Below are 15497 nucleotides of genomic sequence, written 5' to 3'. Positions count from 1 at the left end.
CCGGACCTTGTTGTGGTTGGCTCAGCGTCTCTGTCACAGCCATTATGAGCCCTCTGTGAGATGAGAAACACCTATCCCCGGGATTTTAACCTGTGACGCTTGTTGATTGCCCCGACTGGCCACAGTGAACCGACGGAGGGAGAGGTCATTGACTCTCGGGCTGGATATCAAGGACTTCATTTACATTGGATTAGTGCCTGGACTGACACAGGCTTTACAAACCCCCGCGAACTTCCTTTTGCTCCGCGTCTGCGGTGTTTGCGTTTGAACGTGCGCGTGTGTTTCGTTCACGAGTTTCTGCGTCCTAACGCCCGTCCGCCCGCGCGTGTTTTTTGTCTGCGTGTTTCCCCTCCCACCACCACCACACCTCACCTGCAGCTGAACGAAGATGGGAAGTTCGGAAAAGGACGAGACGGTGGTGAACGAGGGGAAGGAGGATGAGATGGTACGTGAGGACTCCCGCTCCTCCCCCCTCTTTCTATCTCTCTGTCCGCCGCACGGTGCGGAATAGCCTTGTGGTGATTCTCCGCCTTCCCTGGCAATTCCAGGGATCGGTCACGATTCGAGTCATCAAGCGATGGTCGCTCGTCTCGCGGTTCTGTTTGTTGACGAGGGTTCTCTCTGTCGGTTTCCGCCGCGTGGCTCGGAGCAACTGCCCACCGATTCACCCCCAGCCTTCCTTGCCATTTGATAACCCGTCACGATTCGGGGCCGAGATTCCATTGATGAACCAATTGCTCGTCGTTTGCTTAGAATTCGCATACCGCACACACGATTCTGTGCACGTATCGCGGATGTGGGGAAGCCAAAATGATTTCCTGCTCAAGATTAGCGGTGAGGATGGCATTCATCTCCCCCCTTCACAGGCCTGAGCCAGCGGTGGAGATTCTACATTCGTATGGTGGGGGCAATTTGACCCACAGGACAAATCGCCGTTGACTTCCCTAAAAATTAGTACTCATTTTGTTAACGGCGGAGGGGCGATCGGCTGAGTCAACCTGCAACCATTTGCATGCGCAACCTTCCGATTGCGAGCAGCTGGCTAGAGTTGGGCCAAGTAACGATGTGTGGATCCAGCGATTAAAATCGATCTTCATGTTCACGATACACGCGAATCGAATCGTGCGATGCATGCATCGATTATTTTGATGTTGTGTAAGTTGCATTTACTTACTCGCTTCACATCGCCCCCTGCAGCCAATGGAAATGCTGAATTCAACCCAACGGGGGTGATGTAACGCTTTCCGTATGCGTTTGCCCTTGGACGTATTTAATTAGCAGCCAGCAACGGCGAGCTGTCAGCAAAGCGCACGTTTGCCTCTGTGCAAACCGCACCACTGGCTGTAGTTTGCGTGTCTTTCAAGTTTTCAGCAACCCTTTGATGTAGTCCAAACGCAGAGGGTTGACGTGCGATGGTCAAGAATATTGACTGCGGCCTAGGAATGGAACGCGTCCCGAGAGGTCTGTCACCGGGGAGATGGAGCGATGAAATCTGCTCTTGCGCAGGTGTTGGGTGGAATGTTGCATCGCAGGAGAATGAGAGATGGCAGTGGCTTGGGGAGGACTTCATCCAGCAGTGGATTGACCATGACTCATGATGATGATGATGAATGACGTAAGCGTTGGAGCCAGATTAGATGATGACATCGCGTTGCACCTGACGTGGCATCACATGTGATGATATCATCAGACGCATGCGCATGGCGTGTGACGTCATCGCCATGGGAAAAAGGCCAAACTTTGTTGAATTTATTGTCGAACTTTAGTCAAGCCTGTGATAAACGCTTCCCGGTTTTCAATCGGGGTATGTCCCCAATAGCGACGAAACATTAAACTTAAAGTTCCGATCATATTGAATTGTCTTTACAAGAGTTAAGTCCCCTTCCCTTAGTTGTAAATCATTAAAAAACTCTCCACAAATCCGAGTGTAAAATAATCCTACCCTACACACACCAGGGGTGCGGCGGTTATCGTGCTGCGTGATAACAAAAACTAACCCGAATTCGATTACCGACCACGGCTAATATCAGTGACAAGTAATGTCAAAATGGCTCTTTCCTCTCCCCAATGACCCGCAAGGTGTGGGCGAGGTCATACTTTCCGCCGCAGACGCCGAGGCGTGCTGCTGACGTCGCTTGAACACACGTGGGGATGATGCGGTGATGCCATGTGTCCTCACGCCATACTCGCTTGGCGTCATTAGCCCGGCCGCTGGCTCTGCTTGGTCCTGGGACAAAATTCAGATGTCTTGTGAGGCCAGGTTTACGCGGTTTAGTTCAAGAAGGGAAATAGCCAGCGGAAAACCACCCGTACCGTAATATGGCACAATGCTGGCTGTGCGCGGACAGGGATTGTGATTATGGCTGGGTTGGCCTGAAAGAACAGATGGCTTTGTCAGGACACTGAACCAGCAACTCTCTCACCTAGGGTAAAGTCCTGGTCTGTATGTCTCTCAGGGAGGTTGATACCCATATCAGTGATTTGAGCCAGAACCTTTTGAAGTTCTGCGATCAATCTCTGGGGCTGGGTGTGCCTGAAGGAAGAGATTTCCTTTGTGGGTTGATGAACCAGCAACGTTGATCTGCTAGGTTGAGATTGCAAAGCTGGGTGTTGTTATTCATTTCCCTCTGGCTCAGGGCCATTGCTTTGAACTCTGCACCAGCTGTTTTGATTACCGTCGATCATGAGGGGCCGTATGCATGTGTGAGCATTATGTGTTTACCTGGGAGTGTTCCTCGTGAAATGAGTGTACAGTCAGCTGAGGGTCAAAGTATGGGGAGATATCTGTGTGCTGGTTAGGAGGGGGTGATGGAGAAGTGAGGGCAGAGTTTGACCACAGTGGACCGGTGAGACGAACGCTGAGACAGCGTGGTTCTCATTTCTTCTGCATGCTTGCAACGCTACTGACGGCTGTGTTTCTATTCGGCTCGCTACGATATGGCGACTGGGGGCGATGACTTGGCCCGGCAAGAGCGCGTTTGCCACTTGTTGCAGGGGTTCGCGGTTCAAATTCGGCAAACCGCCCTGATCATTGCTGTGGAGTGTATTGACCAAAAAATACTACTACGCGTCATCTGTTTCGTAGCTGACGTAACAGATCCCTAGACATCATTTCGAAACGAGGTGTCAATTGTGTTGCCTGCGTCATATTCAAATGTTGCCACATTCGATAACATTACACTGCAAATTACTCACTGGTATTTCTACATAGCACTTCATCAACCCCTACTGGCAGAATAATGTCTGCCTGCAGGCCAAGTGTTAAGTCACCTTGTGTGCAACTGGGGGGTGTTCTTTAAAATGTTTGAGATGAGATATGATGCAAGTCGTTCATCGCGTGTAGAGCCCCGATGTAAACTAATATATTTTTTTATTCTACGATACTAGGCTCACAACAAACGTAGCATCCTATTTTGCAAAATATCTATTTCGTGATTCGTTTGCTCACGTTATGGGTAGCTGATATCACGATAACTGCCATATCGTGGAAATCAACGTGGTATCGTTGACGTGTTGTGTTTATATGAAGCGGGCACGCTGTGATTCACTCTCCCCGGTGATTCAATGCATTTGTCACAGTTCAACTCAAGGATCGATACTCTTCTGCGAATCGATGCTCTTCTCGTGTTTATTGTTTCCGTCGCGCTCTGTCTTGCTTGTATTTTCCGTCGCGCTTGGGTCATTCCATGCCAAATTCAACCAGAGCTGTTGCCTAACCATCTCAAATTTTGCCAGAAAAAAAATCACCTGGGGAGTTTTGGGCTCGCTGAGTTGAGAAATGCTCGTCATTTTTTAATATTTCATCCGAGCTATGACCTGACAAGGGTCAACCTAAAATAAAAATATGACCTTGACTAGAAAACTCACCCTGGGCTCAATGTAGATGCCAAAAAAACGAAATGCCTAATTTCTGAGTTGGCGTGGAATAACCCTGCTGTCAATTGTAGGTTTAATTGCTCGACTAATTCGGATAACACAGAAATACTGTAGCTGCAAATAAAAGTCCCACCTCTGTTCACATGTGTGCTGCTGGACGGGAGGTGATTGCTTGATGATGTCATCGGCATCATCAGCCATGTTACTCTGGGCGTGGCTTGTGTGGGGTTTCCTGCCTTCGGGAAGCAGGATGTGGATGGGCGGCTGCTATTTTTTAAGGGGCCGAAGTAAACAATCAGAAATAAGTAATATTAAAAAAAACTTTTTTTTTAAAACACGCTTTAATGAAATGTACCGTACTAGTAATGGCAGAACTCCACGACTCCAGGAAGTGGCCCCGAGGCTTGCCACAACGTAGGGGACCCGTGGTGATTTACAGCCAACGTCAGTTGAGCGTGGACAATTAGAGCCGTAAAAAAGATTGTTTTAAAATATATTTTTAGAATTTTTAATGATAGAATGTAATATTGTCATCAGTATGACATACCTATACCAAGTTTGCAGTCGATACGACATTGGGAAGACGGTTGAAATTGAGTTACAAGATTTGAGGATACGACAACAGACGGAGTGAGTTAAGTAAAAGCGTGTGATGAAATACTAGTCGATTATACATTTTTGTTGATTAATCAACTTGCTTGACTAAACTCTTTGTTTTTGTTCTGTAAAGTCGCGTAATTTTGCTGGAGCAGTCAACACCTGATGACGGTTGCTTGTGTTGCTTCCGAAACGTCGTGATTTCATTTTATTTGTTTTCATTTTAATTTATTTTATATATTTTTTTCACCTACGTGACTTTACCGAAAAAAACAAAGAGTATGGATCCTTGCAGTCACGAAATCTTCAATTCTAGAATTGATTGACTAATTTTCCAAACTCTACTTTTCTTAATTCTAGATTTGTCTGTCTGGACTTGTTTCAATAATTATACTAACCTAATGGGCCATTAACCATTCCACAATCTTAGTCTCGTTTTTAGCAACTAATTTGTATTCTTTCGTCATTTATTGTCTCATAAAATGTGTGTACATCATGAATCATCAATGCTTATATGCATAAATAATGTTTATCAGGGAATTGCGTCAGACCTAATATACAGTCGATCGTAATCATCATCCACGGTCTACCTACTGCTGGAGCAAAGCCCCCCCCCCTCCACCCCAAGCTGTCGCCATCTCTCATGGTCACGCGATGCAACTGACACATGTGGCTTCTCCGCATGAGCTGATTTAATCGCTCCATCTCTCGTGGTCATCGTCCTGTCGGGCGCGTTACCTCCTTTGGCCGCCACTCCGTTGTTAGTCTCGACCACCGGCTGTCAACCCTTCTCGTGACGTGTCCTGCCCCAGGTCCACTTATGCTTCCTATCAGACGTACAGGCGGTCCTTTTTGTCCGTTCGTGTTCATCCTACCCCCCCCCAACCTCTCCACTTGCACGCAGCCATATAGGCACACGGACACACGAATACACAAACAAGCACACGTGGACGTATTGTAATGAATACACAGAGAGGTGGATACACCAACACAACAGGTACATGAACATAAGGAAACACTGACACACTGAGGGACATGGATACACGGATACACGAACACATGGGGACCAGGAGTGGACAGTAGGCAGCAGATGGTGTTGGCTTTGCAGTGGCGACAAGTTGAATTTCTGGATGGGTGTTTACTCATACTATCATTCCTCTGGGGCAGAGAAATAAGTCCAGGTGATCCATGCTTTTACGACGCCGCCACAATGCGTTCCTGGAAACCCCGTCGTAAATCCTGACCCTATTTTTTCATAAACTCTCAAAACAGTAGAAACACCACTTGTGATTTAAACTTTTATCGGCCATATTTAACAGGGTTTAGGAGGTAAAAATCCACAAAACCACATGAGGATAACAAAAGCTCCACGCAAAGTGACAAGACCGACTGTTGAAATGTGTTCAGAGTCGTGTCGGAAAAGATGCCTCGTAAATTAAGTTTCTGCGTTGTGAATCGATCCACGGTCGAATAATATCAACGTCGTAAACCAGAGACCACCTGTATTTTATTGAAAAACAAAAACCATGGGAAAGTACAGCGTACGGTCAGACGTGGCCACGTACCGCTCACGCTTCTGAACAGAGCGCGAGTGGTAGAGTTTACTGCTGTGCCCAGAAACCGCGATAAAGTTGTCCTGCAACCAAGAGCATTTATGGTAGAATAGTAGATAAGAATTTCTCACGAATTCACCCTGAGGTTCTTAGAGGCTAGGGGCGTGGGGGCTCTGAAAGCCAAGCAAAACAGCTCCCCACACGCGTCTTTGCACACTTCTCAGTTTTGTGTTTCGTTTGCTTTGTCACGTTCATGAATTTGACACATTCTTGTAAAAGTTTAAAGGCTGCACAGACTAATTCGCATATCTTTTGCAGGCACAATGCTGTGTGGTGCTTTACCTTATCGAGTTAAGCTTCCAATAAGTGCTCAAACCTGCCCTAATCCACCTCTTCATTTCATCAACTTTATGTATACTCTTAGTTTTTTCGGTAAAGTCACGTAGGTAAAAAATGAAATAAAAATTAATGAAAATGAAATAATAATAAAATAAAAATCACGACGTTTCGGAGGCAACTTGATACAGCAAATCTAGCTGTGACGGTCCCACCTGATGACGGAGACTTGTGTTGCCTCCGAAACTTCGTGATTTTTATTATTTTATTTTTATTAATTTTAATTTCATTTTTTACCTACGTGACTTTACCGAAAAAACTAAGAGTATGAATCCTTGCAGTCACGAAAGCTTCAAATCTAGAACTTTATGTATAATTACATAATTGTTGCTGGTGATGTTACTATTTTTATTCTCTCTGGCCTGGTGGCTCGGCAGTGGAGGGCAATCGTCAGGTTGAGTTAACTCAGCCCTTCAACCTTCTCGTGTCGATCAAACGAGTACCACTCTGTGGGGAAGCCAACAATGGTTGTCCTATGGATAGACTCGCCCCCGCCATTGAAATGTGGAATTTCCACCACTGGCTCATGGCTGTCAACAGGAGGTGTGCACCAGTGCCTCAAGGCTCATCTGAGCTGAAATTACTTTGAATCTTGACTTGTAACCACTGTAGCAATTAGTAGACTCCACTGTAGAAATTAGTAGAAATTTGATAGGTACAAGTGAATCGTCTTATATCATTTGCAATCGCCATGTTGTCCTACAACGGTAGCATAATGAATAACACGATATTCATGTTGTTGTAACAATTTAAACCTCTATACAACTTCTCTGATGTGTTTTCGGCTTGTACCGCCTGTTGTTGGTCACGGTGTGTGACGTTTCGCACCATGCGCTGGGAGCTTCGGCCATCATGCCGAGTAACACATTAGCGGTGTAACCCGTAGCGCACGGCCGCAGAGTGATACAGCACACAGCCGCCAAAACGGATGCAGTACAACCTGATGATGTATCAGTTTTACGATGCGGTATATACAGGGCCCATAAGTTATCTAAACTAAACTAAACATTTTATGAGAATTGGTTTTTTACCCTTCTATCTGGCAACAAAACTGACACCTTTTTTTACAAGGAGTCATGTTTGCATAGACCACAATACCTGCAGTCATAATGCAAAAAAAAACATAACTCTGATAATGTATGCACTGTCCTTGAAGTTGATTGGTCCACACCCGAGACAGCTTTCCTTAGAGCCTAGTCTCACATGGTGTTGGACCAGATGACGCATTATGACCGCAGGTATTGTGGTCAATGCAAACATGATTCCTTGTAAAAAAGGTGTCAGTTTTGTTGCCAGATAAAAGGGTAAAAAAACAATTATCATATTTTTTCTTCTGGCAAATGAGGTTCCAATGGTGTAAACATTTTATTTTACCAGCTAAAGCCCACTGAGCTATGTAGCTTTTTTTCATATGCTACCTGGCCAGAATTGATAGCTCAACGAAGTGGCTTCTCATCATGTGGGAATTTATTGCGGCCAAATACTCGAAATGCATGTTTCTAAATATAGAGGGAAAACCCAGAGGACCCGGAGAAATATCCACGGGGAGAGACATGCAAAGTCCAAACATACAGGCGTCATGGTCGTGATTGAACCCGCGACCTCCTGCTGCGTAGCAGGTGAGGTAGTGAACGTCACGCCACCGCGGCCCCCTCAACACTGGCAACTAAAGCAGGACTCTTAAAGCGCAGCTCGTGACGTTCGATTGCGCCTCCAACAAACATGTTATCGCGAGCACTTGCCCGGCGTTTCAGAGATCGACGTTCAAATATAAGCGCGTGGATTACCGTACCCAAGGGTTTAGGGGGGGGGGAAAACAAAGGAGGGAACCGAGCTGGTGGTCGAAGTGACCTTGCCACGCGGCCGCAGTGACGCACCGCGCGCCGCCGCCGCAGCGCGACAACGCAGGCCGATTTAACAATTGACGCCCCGTATCGTCACAGTTGTTCGTCTGGTCATCGGTTATTGATTACTAACTAAACATGTGTTGATTCACTCTGGGCGATCGGATGAATTCTCACAATTTGCCACTAATGTTAGATATGAAAAAAATCGACTCGTCGCCCGCTGCTTTGTTTGCTCCCTTTGCCTAGAAAAACATTGGCGTCTGATTTGCATGCCAAGGTAAAGGTGCAGCCTTGCAATTGCTTGTTAACACCACTGTTGGGTCAAAAGGCCTTCTGCTAGAGGGAGTTCTAGAGAGCCCCTCTCGAGAGAAGATATTTTGGAGGTGTCAAATACCCACACTTTACCCCACCGTATGTGACCTGCCGATCAATTTCAATGTAGTGTACCCATTTCTGCTCCATGTGATTTGAATGGGATTTGCATGCATTGCAAATAATATAATCGGTGCCATTTATATGGCACTTAAGTGCCTTAGTAATTGAAACGGATACCCACAGCCCTTGGACTTAAACACAGGGTCTCACTTATACTGGCCTCATTGCCTTGGCATGGCTATTATAAATGCCCTGAGATAGAGAGATACACGCTGTGGTGGCGAGATGTTAACTATCTCACCTGCTATACAGGAGGTTGTAGGTTCGACCCCAACCCTGACACCTGTATATTTGGAGTTTGCGTGTCTCTCTCCTCGTGGTCGCGTACATTTTTCTTCGGGTTTTCCCCCTTCACATTTAGAATCAATACGCATTTCGAGTATTTGGCTACTATAAATGTGCACGTGATAAGCCACTTTGTTGAGATTTCATTTGTGACCAGGTCGTTTCTGAAAAAGAGCTATAAAGCTCGGTGGGACTTAACTGGTCAAGTTAAAAAAAAATAGTTTTAGTTACATATTGGACCCAGCAGTGTGGTGATGCTGGTTAAGTGATGGGCCATAATGAGTCCTTTTAAGAGACCGAGAGACACCCAGTGATTGGGCTTAGACCCTGAACAATTGCTATTATGCCATGACCACCATGAACCCCAATGGGTCCACCAACCAGCTTGCTTGTCATTATTGTACAACGATGCTCATGTTTCGATTTAAAGCTTTCGTGACTGCAGGGATTCATCTTCTTGGTTCTTTCGGTAAAGTCACGTAGAAGGAAAATAATAAAATAATACAAATAAAACATAATAAAATAATTCTCACAACGTTTCGGCCACAACGCAAGCACCCGTATTCAGGTGGAGAACAGGTCTGTCGAGAAGGCAGACTCTGCCTTCAGGTGGAGAACAGGTCTGTCGAGAAGGCAGACTCTGCCTTCTCGACAGACCTGTTCTCCACCTGAAGACGGCTGCTTGCGTTGTGGCCGAAACGTTGTGAGAATTATTTTATTGGTTTATTTTTATTATTTTATTATTTCCCTTCTACGTGACTTTACCGAAAGAACCAAGAAGATGCTCATGTTCCTGCAGGAATCGATGTTCTGGATGTGATGGATGCAGAACCGGCGCACGATCTTGGTTTTACATAGAAATAAACTCGACACTTTTGTTTCTAATACTGTGGCTTTATAGAGTCAAAGTATATAATAGGTGTACAGCACAGAGAGGACCCAGAGAGGTGGCCTTGCTGTTTGCTCTGAAAGAAAGGCCATTGCTGGAAATGTCACCTGTTGTATACTTTTTTAAGGCCACAGTGTCATTGACGAATTTTTAGACTTTTTGTTGTTGTTTGTGCTTGCGCACCACTGCCAATGCAGCATCGCCAATTAACTCGTTCAGTTTTTAAGTAGGTTTGTAACCGCACGTAAAATAAAAACCTCCGGTTGAAAACTGTTTACCGGTTTTCCGCGCCTAGAGAATTGTCTGGATCAGTGAAGATAACACCGATGCCTCTGGTGAGTGAGAAACAACGGCAGCTGCACGTTGGACTCTAGGTCCCAGGGGTCCACCGGTCGTGTCCCAGGTCAGCCATGACAGCTGAAATAACGGGGAGCACCAGCGCAGCAGAACGCGCGGGCACCCAGCGTGCGGAGTAGCCGTCGCCCCAGACGGCACAGGACGGCCACCGGCCATCGCAGAACGAAGCCTTCATGCTGGCACATTGAAGTTCAACGCGTAGGCTTTCGCTGACCAATGTCCATAATAAAAGTTGTAATTTTTTTTGTGTTCGCTTGCGTGAATTTAAATGTGTCATTAACCAGCCACCACCAGACACAGCCAATTAGAAATGTTTGTCACGTTAACAAAATGTGTCAATTAGTTACTGCTGCAGCACACCAGTGTGTTGGAGAGTAAACCTACGACATTTAGAATTTTAGTTGAATTGTAAATGTTGAAGTATTAACTAATTGGCACGTTTTGTTCAGGTGACAAGCCTTACTAATTGGATGTGTGGGGTGGTGGTGGGTTCGCGACACATATTTACGCGATCTAACACGAACAAAATAACTTTTATTATGGCACATTAAAGATAACCAACACTATATCTTACCTTGAATTAGACGCCACTTAATAGTTGGTATAGCACAATAACCATAATAATTAACTTTTTACATGAGCACAATCTGCAGACTCAACACAAACCTAACTTCTAAACAGAGTTAGTGGGTTATCAGGTAATTTCAGGAAACTCTCTCAATTATGTATAAGCATGCATACAAATGTGCTTACTCACTGCATGTGTCGTACCTGGGTGTGCACACTACAAGGGGTGGAAAGTCCTCCACCACCCTGGCAGATAAACTTACAAACAAAATAACAAAGGGGTCATTGGAGTGTCACGTCACGGTGAGGTGTGGGAGAGCTTCTAGTTCCAGCTTACTGGTGGGATGCAGGCAAGCCAGATGAGTCGGATGCCTTTCTGTGACCTCCTGTCCTAGGTGCTGGCTAAAGTGGCCCCTCGGGATAGTCATCTTGTTGGGTGACTTTAATTGCTGAGTTATAAAACTCTCCAGTGTGCGACTGTGGTCGTCCAGAACAGACCATGCAATTTATATCAACGCAATGCCCCATCCACAAATACGAAGGAGACGTCACGGCGATAGACTCTGCTGCTCCTGATATGGTTATCTGGCTTGACCACCTCAATGTGAAATTGTCGTTGTTGCTCTACATCTACATCAGCCACATTGAAGAATACAGTCTGCCTCAGCAGCAGACTATGCTTTCCCACCTGATGACGGACTCTTGTGTTGCGCCCAAAATGTCGTGATTTATTTTATTTTATACCTACGTGACTTTACCGAAAGAACCAAAGAGTAAGAAGAAAGAATGTTTGAGTGGGTCATGGCACAGGCACCTGGACTGGAGTAATCTGAAGGCATGGACTAGATCGGTTCAATAACAATGCTAGGAGGCTGCTAGACTTCTGTGCTGCCCATGGATTTGTAATCGCCAACACGCTGTTCCACCATCGGAGCATCCACACAACATCATGGGTGTATGCCGGATCCAAGCAAGAACATCTGCTGCACTATATAAGGATGGAATAGTGAATGTGGCCCATGTCCTTGACACCAGGACCCACCGTTTGACTGATCTACCTGCTGATCATTGGCTTGTCATCTGTAAGATGCGCCTGCCATTCTTTCACTGTGGTTGCTAGCCATTCACCTGGGACCCCTTTCAACCTCATAAGAACCTCGTCTCGGCTAGCTAATGAAAGTTGCAAGTGAAAATGTCACCATCACTTGCAGCTGGGTTTGGCATCATTCCCCCTCTCTTCCTGATGCCGAGGGGAAACAGGTGAGGTTCAGGGCTTTGGCTTATTCAGCTGCTATTGCTGCATTGGGTACACAGTCCAAACCTCCCTTGTAACCCTGGCTAACGGAGGAGGTGTTCTGGCTAGCTGAGAGAAAGCGACAACATCTCACGTCTGAGAATAAGGTGGCTTCCCGAAGCCCTTCGCTCAGAGGTTTACAGAGCCATGCAGCGCTGCAAGGATGAGTGGCTCTTGCGGGTTGCTGAGGAGATGGAAACTGCTTCATTAGTTCACGATCATAAATAACTCGTATATAACTTGCAGCACCACACCTAGTAATGTGTCTATAAGAAAAAGAGTGGTGATACGATATCTGACCCCCAGGAACAGGTCTGCAGGTTTTCTGAGCACATCTGTGAAGTCTTTGTGGAGGGGAAACCCCTCAGCCAAGTTAAGATCATGGGGCTAGGTGGGGTTGACCCTGCTGGGGCTTCCATGCTGGAGGTAGTAGCCACTCCCTGTGAGTGGCTGGCTAATGTGCCATCTGTTGACGAAGTACGAAAAGTAATCCAGAGTCTGAGCTGGGAAAAAGTGCCGTGCAGAGATGGCCTCCCAAGTGAACTGCTGAGGGAGGGTGGCAATTTTGTGCAGGCTGCCCTATGTGACATCATTATAACTGTCAGGATCACAGGACAGGTTCCGCAGAATTGTAAGGATTCCCTGGTGGTCAGTCCCTCATCTTAACCATTTCCCATTCCGAGACGTCTGGGTTAATTCTATTTAGAGAATCATAGCGCTGCTGTTTTTAAAGACATTGTACTCACCGCAGAGAACTGTAGCGACACGACCGCACTCTATGATAGGTGGCGTCAAACTGTACCAGACGCTCTCCCGCATGGCCTTGTGGGAGCCTCTGTACCAATAAAGTTATTTTATTTCTTATTCCAATTTTGTTCCAATAACGTGCGTGTACGTGATTGGAATGGGACCAGAAACAAAACAAATTATTTCCACGGGTACGTCATCAGAATGGGAAAGAGTTCAGAACAGGGTGCACACAGATTGTTACATCATTCTGAGCTTCTTGGTTCTTTCGGTAAAGTCACGTAGAAGGGAAATAATAAAATAATAAAAATAAAATGTAATAAAATACAATTCTCACGACGTTTCGGCCACAACGCAAGCAGCCGTCCTCAGGTGAAGAACAGGGCTGTCGGAAAGACAGCTGTATTTTATTATGTTTTATTTTTATTATTTTATTATTTCCCTTCGACGTGACTTGACCGAAAGAACCAAGAAGATGAATCCCTGCAGTCACGAAAGCTTTAAATCGAAATCATTCCGAGCATTACAATTGCAGTCATGATCCGGGTGGCTGCTGGATTCAAAGCCGTGATTGCGTGAACGCTAGGCCGTGTTACCGCCCTTCAAGCAGCGGTGGATCGATGTTGGTTGACGTCGCCCCCCCCCGCGTTAACGCGCACGCGCGTGTGTGCGCGTGTGAATGCGCAGGAGGTGCACGCCTTCCGCTGGTGCGCGTGGAAGCTCGTGCTGGTGGGGGTCGGCGCCGTGTGCACGGGCGGCCTGCTACTCCTTGCGCTCTACTGGCTGCCGCGCTGGAACGTGCGGGCGACGTGCTCGCGCTGCTCGCTGCAGCAAGCGAGCATCCTGCTGCTGCGCACAACGGTACGCAAACACGTGCGCAGGTTTGCGTATACGGGCGTGTACAAAGACAAAGATCCCCCGTACAGCCTTGACATACTTTTGGGGCAGGTGCTGTTAGCGAGCACCTATGGAAGGCCGGCAACGGCACACGAGGGGGTGGGTGGCCAGCACCACGCCCGACCGCCTTTGTCTCCCCGGTGGCGATGTTTTTACACGCTGTAGCAGGTACTCCATTAAGGCCGAGTCGACCTACGGGCGGCGTGTACATGCACACATGCAGGCGTGCTCGCTCACAAACACATACTTGCGCTGTTGCTGTGTGCGAGCATATTGCTACTGTGCGCCACAGTATTTGTGCGTGTGGGTGCACGTAGGTCTCGCACACACACGGCATGCAGGCACACACACAGGTATGTACACAGGTGTGTGTATATACACGCAAGAATGTACGCACGCACGCAGGTATGTACCCACACACATTTGCTGTACCCACGACAGCACATGAGCATATTGCTGAATGTGCACGCACGAGGGTGACAGTGTATGCGTGCACGTGCTTGTGTGTGCGCGTGCGCAGGACGAATTCAGTATCTGGTACCGCGTCAAAGTGCGTCACATGGTCAGCTCCTCCACCAATCAGAAGCCGCTGTCCATGGGGGCAGATGAGACCGATGACATCATTCGTCTGCTGAGCCCAACATCGTCGTCGGCATCCGCGGAGCACGAGCACAGCGTGAGCTCCAGCCCTGCCTGCCGCTCGCCCCCCACTCGCCCCCCACTCGCCCCCCACTCGCCCCCCACTCGCCCCCCACTCGCCCCCCACTCGCCCCCCACTCGCCCCCCACTCGCCCCCCACTCGCCCCCCCCACTCGCCCCCCCACTCTCCAGGCGCTCGCTAGCCGCTCGCCTGCCGTTTGCCCGCCGCTAGCCCGCCGCTAGCCCGCCGCTCACGAACCCTTGCGTGTGTGCGTGCCCACCACAGGTCCGCTACTTTGCACACCATTTCGTCAAGTACCTTTGGGATCCCATGAATTACAAGTTCATCCGCCTCAGGTGTGTACAGCAGTCGTGCACGCAGACATACCAACAACCAACCACGTACATACGCGTGTGTGTGTTTATGTATGCACACTATGACGGCTATACAGAGGATCTTTGTCTTTTTATACGCAAAGAAAGAGCTCCCATTTATAGCGATGAGTAGACTTGCGGCAAGCGCTGTCAGCGAGCGGCTATGAAGGCTGGCACAGCACACAAGGGGGTGTGTTACTAGCACCACCATGCCTGGCCACCTTTGTCTCCCCGTGGCAGACATTTAAACACCACACGAGGTAATCTGTTAAGTCGACCTAGGGAAGGCGCAGGACCGGTTCAGATATGGTTCCTAATGCGGTGCGGGATCGTAATGCGGTGCGCTTGGCGCTGCACACCATTACCCAACTGTGCACGCCCATACATGTGCACGCCCAATAATACACACGTGCATGCATAAGCACACTCAACCGCCATTTATCTACACACATCCAAACACTTGCATGCATGCACTCTCTCTGATAGTCACACATGCTCACAACAAAGACAAAGATCCCCCGTATAGCCTTAACAAACTGTTGGGAAAAGTGCTGTTAGTGAGCATCTATGAAGGCCGGCATGCAAGGTGGTGCGTGGCCAACGCCATGCCCGACCGCCTTTGTCTCCCTAGTGGCGATGTTTACACACCGCACCGGGAACTCATTTGTTGACCTCGGGGAGGCCCAGGACCGGTTTAGATAATCGTCACTTGTGTTGGCCGAGAGCGGGAAGCAAGGTTGGGT

General features: G+C 47.6%; 1 protein-coding gene across 3 annotated transcripts in view; it reads left to right on the top strand.

The window, feature by feature from the left end:
• The window catches only part of LOC144933162 (polyamine-transporting ATPase 13A3-like), an 82953-nt gene that overhangs the window by 8968 nt on the left and 58488 nt on the right, over positions 1-15497 (top strand). For all 3 annotated transcript variants that reach the window (XM_078857766.1, XM_078857767.1, XM_078857765.1), the window contains exons 2-5: positions 379-445; positions 13531-13704; positions 14261-14416; positions 14666-14736. In XM_078857766.1, coding sequence (XP_078713892.1) covers positions 389-445; positions 13531-13704; positions 14261-14416; positions 14666-14736 — 458 coding nt within the window. In that variant the 5' untranslated portion in view covers positions 379-388. The remainder of the gene's footprint in view (positions 1-378; positions 446-13530; positions 13705-14260; positions 14417-14665; positions 14737-15497) is intronic.

The sequence above is a fragment of the Lampetra fluviatilis genome, chromosome 6 (assembly GCF_964198595.1).
Source record: "Lampetra fluviatilis chromosome 6, kcLamFluv1.1, whole genome shotgun sequence".
Classification (NCBI taxonomy): Eukaryota; Metazoa; Chordata; class Hyperoartia; order Petromyzontiformes; family Petromyzontidae; genus Lampetra; species Lampetra fluviatilis.
This window is presented reverse-complemented; position numbering and strand designations above follow the sequence as displayed.